The sequence below is a fragment of the Microtus ochrogaster genome, chromosome X, assembly GCF_000317375.1.
Source record: "Microtus ochrogaster isolate Prairie Vole_2 chromosome X, MicOch1.0, whole genome shotgun sequence".
Taxonomy (NCBI): Eukaryota; Metazoa; Chordata; class Mammalia; order Rodentia; family Cricetidae; genus Microtus; species Microtus ochrogaster.
The window spans coordinates 10,952,983-10,960,248 of NC_022026.1; the positions used below are offsets into that span (position 1 = coordinate 10,952,983).

Sequence of the window (7,266 nt, forward strand, 5' to 3'; positions counted from 1 at the left end):
TGTGGTAAGTCCTAGGTCCTCCCCCCTCCGTCCATATTTAGGAAGGTGAACATCCAAACTGGCTAGGCTCCCACAAAGCCAGCACATTATGTCAAACTTGTGCTCAGTAGCATGAGAGGATCTAGAGTCACCTTGTGAAATGGAAACCGGTGATACCCACAAGGGGTGGGCCCTGAACATCTGGATCTCCTGGAGTTGAGTGATGGATAAGGCATCCTGTTTTGTGTCATTGAAATTTTACAATGCCTACTTCTTTTTCTGAAGCAGTACCACATCTTCCTTGCTATATACCTGGATGTTTGATTTTTGCTTTTATAGTTCTTTCTGTTTTTATCCTTAGTTATAATTTGATCCTATAGCACTTGTTATCTCCACTTTACAGACGAGAATGTTGAAGCATTGGGAATTGCCCACAGACACAGAGCTAATAAGCTGTAGGGAGATGATTTGAATACAGGGAACCTGCTCAGTTGATGCTTCTGTTATTTTAAGTTAGATTTTGTTGTTGCTAAAAGTAACATCATATTTATTTTGTTGCTGTTACATTTTGCTTTGTTTTTACTTTTACAATTTCATTTTGATTTAAAAAATCTTGGACTAATCTGTGGTTTTTGTGTAGAAGAAAGTTCATGTCTTTTTTCTTTTTTCCCCTGATTGATTGATTGTTTCTTAAAATTTTTTAATTACACTTCCTCATTGTGGCAGAGATGTGGGCATGTGGCACATGTACTTGTGTAGGTCAGAGAACAGCCTGGGGAGTTGATTCTCTCTACCTTGTTAGTCCTGGGTGGTGGTGGGATACAGTTGGCAGACTTGGCAACAATAGTCTTATCCACTGAGCCATCTCTGGTGACCAAGTAACTGGCTTTTACAAAGTCTTTTTAAAGGATCAAATTATCTGAGTAAAGTCTTTGAATCTCTATAATTCTAATAAAGCCTATTAAGGAGTTTATGTTCATGAACTTTTCTGATAGATGGTGGAAATGAACCTCAGTGAGTTTTTGTTTTGCTGGAGGTGAGATGTGCTCATAGAATACTTAGGTAATTTTTTTGGATAATGTAGTTGTCTTTGTTTTTTCCCAAAATAAAAGTTAGAAAGTTGTTACGTGATATGAATATAAGATAGTATGGCCACTCTAGAAAAGTTTCTTTAAAAACTGTACACGTGCTGGCTGGTAGTGGTGCATGCCTTTAATCCCAGCACTTGGGAGGCAGAGGCAGGTGGATCTCAGTGAGTTCAAGGCCAGCCTAGGCTATAAGAGCTGGCTCCAGGATGGTCTCCAAAGCTACAGAGAAACCCTGTTTCGAAAAACCAAAAAAAAAGAAGAAGAAGAAAAAGAAAAGAAAGAAAAAACCTGCACACGTAACTACTAGAAGGCCTTACAGTTTGTGCTGAGTGCTTATCCCTGAGAAGGGAAAATACATGTTGATAGCCAGGTATGGTGGTTCACCCTTGTGATCCCAGCATTTGGAAAGTGGAGACAGGAGGATCACATTGAATTTGAGACACACAGCCTGAGCCTTTCATGCCTGTCTCGTACTACCCTACTCAAATTTGTACATATGAATGTTCATAACATCATTTGTGATAGCCCAGAATTAGAAGCAACAAAACTTTAATAAAACTGTAGTACACTTATACCATCAAATCAGCAGTAAATAGGAACTATTGATATACAACAGTCCAGATGACTCTTACTGGAGCTGTACACTTTAAGCAGTACATAAAGCAGGCATTTTGCTCTGTTTAAACTGCTTGCTTACCTGCTCCTGTTTCGACATACCTAAAATCCCCTATTTTTCAAGGGTATTATAATAAGACACCCCCCCAGAAGCAAAGTAATAAAACTGTATGATTCTACTTATATAACCTACTTTGAAATGGCAGAGTCATACAGATGAGAACAGATTAGGGGTTGCCAGGGGTTAAGGGAATATAGGAGGGAGCTTTGCATGATTCAAAGTATCTTGATTATGGTGGTGATTAGATAAATTCACGTGTGATTAAAATTGCTTGAACTACACAGAAAGAGATGAATTTATATAAAATTGGTGAAATCTGCACGCAGTCACTTAGTTCATCAGTGTCTGTGTCTTGGTTTGATAATCAAGTCTCTGGGTTCAGTCTCCACTGGGGAGGATAAAAGGTTTTTTAAACGCATTTGTTTCGCAGGCTAAAGTTCCCGTTTGTGAGCCAGTTATTAAAAGTCTTGATGAAAGAGCATTTCTTACCCATGCCCTTTAAAGTTTAGGGGATGTGTTTCAAGGATTCTGGATCTGGATCCCTTATCTTTTCATCTTTGCTTATTGGCACCCCCGCCCATTCATCCTCCTCAGTAGCTGTGTTTCAACAGACAAGTGACCGTTAGTATTCTGCTCTTAGAAACATCTTGCCAGTTTCCAGGTCCTTGTCTTTCGTGTGACCTCTCCTTTTCTGTCTTCCTATGAGTATGCAAAGCTAACCATATTCTAAATGTAGGCGGTACTACTTAAGAACACTGTTTTCTTTTGTAATGCTCTGTTGTCTTTCCATATCTCACATGTAATATTTGTAATTAACAGCTTGCTGGTGAAAAGGACCTCTCGAAGTGTTGGGTATAGGCCAGACTGTAAGTAGATGCTCTTTGGTCAGTCATTTTCCCATCTTATAACTGAAAAATTGACTGTGAAATGTTTTAGAGTTACTTTAGAGAACATGTGTAAAAAAATCATATTTTCAAGTATTAGATTTGAAAGTGCTATTTTCTGTATCTAATTAGTAACTGTGATTCTTTACAGTTGTTGGATTTGAAATTCCTGACAAGTTTGTTGTTGGATATGCCCTTGACTATAATGAATACTTCAGGGATTTGAATGTAAGTATTGCTTCTTTTTTTTACTCACTCTCATTTTTCAAAAACCCACATAAAAATTTAGGAAAGGGAAGAATTGTTTTCTCCCAGCATCTTGTAATTTGACCAGACTGCTGGTTCCCATTAGTCACAAAGCTGTAGTCAAGTGCAGACATCCTTAGAACAGGAACGTGGCCAGGTTAGGGTGACACTTCTTGCTGGCTGAAATAGCTGAACAGCTTTAATATACAATAACTGTCTCACTGTTACATGATAAAGATGGTCATAAGTGAGAAATAACAATTCTATTTAAATCTTGTAATTGACTCTACTTTAGATACCTGCTTCCCACTCTGGAGGCAAGAGCCCCTTAGGTGAGCTTATGAACATGGTCCAGGAATAGTTAAGACTACATGGATAGCATTATCTAAAATGCGGGTTTTATTTAATCTTTTTAAAATTACTTAGCCTGAACCCTATTTTTTGGGGAGGGGTTCTTTGAGACAGGGTTTCTCTGTATAGCTCTTACTGTCCTGGAACTCCCTCTATAGATCAGGCTGGCCTCAAACTCACAGAGATCCACCTGCCTCTGCCTCTCCAGTGCTGGGATTAAAGGTGTGCGCCACTACCTGGCTACACTGGCCCCATTTTGATATGCCTTCAATGCTCAGCTTTATATGTTTTTCAAAGTTATATAGTAAGAAAGAAAAAAATCACACTAATGGAACATATTTCTGCTTTGTTTTCAAAATGTGTTCTCTTCAAGTTACTGTTCCAAATTACCTTGTTTGGTAGGAACCCAGACAATGTAGTAGTATTCTCTAATGCTGTTCTTGCCTCTCCAGAATACATTTTTCTAATATGAATTTCTTTTATTTTATAGCATGTTTGTGTCATTAGTGAAACTGGAAAAGCCAAATACAAAGCCTAAGACAAGAGTTCAAGTTGAAATCTGCAAAACATAGGAGTCCCATTGATGTTGCCAGTCAAATTTAGCAAGCATTCTAGTTCTGCGGCTATCTGCTTAGGAAAACTTTTTGCATGAACCTTATAAGAATTTTATGTTTTTTTTTTATTTTTAGAAATGTCAGTTGCTGCATTCTTGAAGTTTTTATTTGCACTATGAACCTATAGGCCAACTATTGGTTCTCTTTGGTAGATTGTCACTTACCTTGTGAACAAAATAAATCTCTTAAATTACCACTATTAAATAGGACTGAGATTGTATGTGTAAGAAGCATTTAAAGAGAAGATATATTAGTTTTTTAATTGGTATTTTAGTTTTTATATATTCAGGAAAGAAAGATGTGATTGAATATTGTTAACTATACCACCATGTGTTTAGAACAGTCTGAAGCACTCAGTTTCATGTCAGTAACCATCTAAGAAGTTTTGCTCAGTGGAATAAACGTATGTTTCAGAAGTGTTGACTGTATTTTCCCACTTGGATTAGTTTAGTGAATCGTTGTCAACAGTTTCTTTTAAATGCAAATAAATAAATAAATTCTAAAAAAATTACCGCTTTTTGAGTTCTTTAATGTAAAAGTTCTTAAACTAAGGTCTGTCTCTTAGAGCTCTACTTGCATATCATTTCTCTATAAATTAACTTGATACAGTTTTCCATTGGTTACCTTTTCCTTAAGTTTTAGTAGCTAATGTAACTGTAATCCTCACTGAATATTGCAAGTAATGGTTATCTGGTAGAATGGTTTGGTAGATTTAGGGAAGCTCCTACCTACTTGAGATTGTAAATTACAGACACTCAGTACTATTTACTACACTTTCCTCTGTTAAAAGAATACTGCTCTTGGATTTCTGAGAGATTGTTCAGACTGCAATTTGACCTACAAGTTTGTTTTCAGACATGTCCTGTTACCTTCTTTGTGTAGATAAAGCTTTATTAACCAAAGAACAATAACAATAAAACATTGTTTTGATTTTTGGGAGTAAGAGAAATATTTTAAGCCCCAAGTGCTATTTGCTTTTCTGCTGTAGTGAGATATGAAGTAGGGAGCTTTAAATACCAAGTAAGAACTTACTGCGATCAAACTGGTGAGATGGATCAGCAGGTAAAGGCTTGCAGGATCACCTGCATGGTGGAAGGAGAGGACGCCTGCAGGTTGTCCTCCCACCATCACAAGTGTGGCTACATGCACCTATTAAGCTACAAAACAAATGTAACTAAGTAAAAAAGCCACAGTCCTAGAACTTCCTAGTTTATTAAAAACATTTCATTTCTGTTTTCTCATTCGTTCTTCATAGCCTGGTGTTGCCATTTGCAAGTTGCACTGTCAAGAATAACTACTGAGCCCTTTCCTTCCTCAGGTGTCACCCCTTGAGGACCACCTGGCTACTCCATACCCACCCCCTCAGCTGAGCCTTCTTACTCTCCTTTATGTTGCACTATCACCTCTGTTGCTTGAGCCATGCGAAAAAACAACACATCCCTATTGGCAGTTTGAAGTGATGCAAATGAATAACATGCCCCATAATTTATGTTTGTGTTCATATTCTGCTGTTTGTCCAACCCCCTGCTAGAATTAAGTTCCATAGGAGGCAAACCACTTTTAGACCAGAACTCCCAGAGATCCACCTATCTCTGCTTCCCTAGTGCTTGGGTTAAGGGGGATGTGCCACCATGCTCAGCTCACAAAACAGTTTGATCTAGCTTTTTGTACCGAGGCAGGGCTCTCTTATCCCATACTGGCTTCAAACTCACCACACTTCTGCCTCTGCCTCCCAAGAATGTTACAGCCGAGCTGCCATCTGTGTCATTCACTGATGTGTATTAGGTGACTTTATCAGTGCCTAGAGAATAGGAGGCGCTCACATGGTTGTTGAGCCAGTACGTAGCTAAGATCTCTGGCCCTTACGCTGGGCTAGATTGTCTAGTCCTTAATAGTGACTTGGCTTCAAATTACTTACCTGATAGTGGGGGTTGGTGCTGTATTTTCTCTCTTTGTACATTTTTGAGGGGGTTATACTCATGCCATAGAAGGTATGTGGAGGCCAGAGGACAACTTCTGGGAATAGCTTATCTTCCACTGTGTGGATGTCAGGACTCGAACTCAGATCATCAAGCTTGAGCAAGAACCTGCTGAGCTATTTTGCTGGGCTTATCTGAAGGATTAATTAGCTACAGTGGAGGTGAGACAGAACAGTGACTGGACACAGCAAATGCTTCAGCAGCATTAATTGTTACTGGAAAGCAATGAATGTAAAGAAGTTTTGTTAAACCGTGACAGCCCAGATTTAAAGTAGACCTGCCTGAACCTGCTGATTTCATCATGAAGTAGTTTCAGTTTTTGGTATAATGTTTTAGCTCATTGCCCAACTCATCCAGAGCCGTAGCTAACATCTGGGAAAGAAATGCCTCTTTGCATTTGCTAAACCTAATTTTGAGGGTATGTAATTCTAGTAATTTTGTTGAGTCAGAGGTTTCTTGTGACCTAGGTTGGCTTTGAACTGAACTCTTGCTGAGAGCGACCTTGCACTTTTGATCCTCTGGCCTTCACCGCTCAAGTTCTGGAATTACACCCTATTTATGTAGTGCTACGAGTTGAACCCAGGGCACTGTGCGTGTTAGTCTACTTCCAGACCTACATCACCACCCCTGTTATGTCATTTTTTAAAAACCAACTTTCTACAGATCAAATATAGACAGGAAAGGGGAGTTACTGAGAGGAACAGCAGTCATTTGTAGGGGAACAGTTTAAGATATAGGAAAAGTAAAATTTGAAAGATCACAGTACTTTTCCGTGTTTGTTTAGTATAGGAACAAATGGTCACAAGTGTCCTATCCCAATTCTCTGGGGCTGCACTTTCACCGTAGTCCTGTAAAATTATGCTGATGAAGAAAGCAAAATTTCACTGAAGTTGTGGAGGGACATAGGGAAGCATGTGTCCATTTTAGGAGTTATAATGGAGTTTTTTTTGAGGGGGCACAGAAGCCTGGGCCCTAGCAACCCCAACAAGTTAGGCTCAGCCACCCATACCCAATATGCATTAAAAAGACAAGTCTTTGTGAGAAGCAGAAAAGGAGATTTATTTAATGTTGAAAAGGGTAAATAAAAGTGTCCAGTGATTAAGCCGGGCGGTGGTGGCGCACGCCTTTAATCCCAGCACTCGGGAGGCAGAGGCAGGTGGATCTCTGTGAGTTCGAGACCAGCCTGGTCTACAAGAGCTAGTTCAGGACAGGCTCCAAAGCTACAGAGAAACCCTGTCTCAAAAAACCAAAAAAAAAAAAAAAAGTGTCCAGTGATTCCAAGATAATCCTTCCAGAGTACCAGCATGAGATTTAGGTTGCAACAAAGGAATCTGGGGAAAGGATGTAAGAAAGGCGTAGTTAAGCTGTCCTGATAAAGGCATGGTCACGTTGATAGTTGTCTCAGTTTTGGTTTTGCAAGATGAGCCCAAGCCCTTATCCCTGTCATTT

The 7,266-nt window shown here is 39.2% G+C and overlaps 1 protein-coding gene across 1 annotated transcript in view; it reads left to right on the forward strand.

Annotated features, from left to right (window-relative positions):
• The window catches only part of Hprt1 (hypoxanthine phosphoribosyltransferase 1), a 36,857-nt gene extending 32,508 nt beyond the window's left edge, over window positions 1-4,349 (forward strand). The window contains exons 7-9 of the mRNA XM_005358462.1: window positions 2,563-2,609; window positions 2,779-2,855; window positions 3,715-4,349. Of these exons, the coding sequence (XP_005358519.1) occupies window positions 2,563-2,609; window positions 2,779-2,855; window positions 3,715-3,762 (172 nt within the window). The 3' untranslated portion in view covers window positions 3,763-4,349. The remainder of the gene's footprint in view (window positions 1-2,562; window positions 2,610-2,778; window positions 2,856-3,714) is intronic.
• Window positions 4,350-7,266: the final 2,917 nt, after the last annotated feature.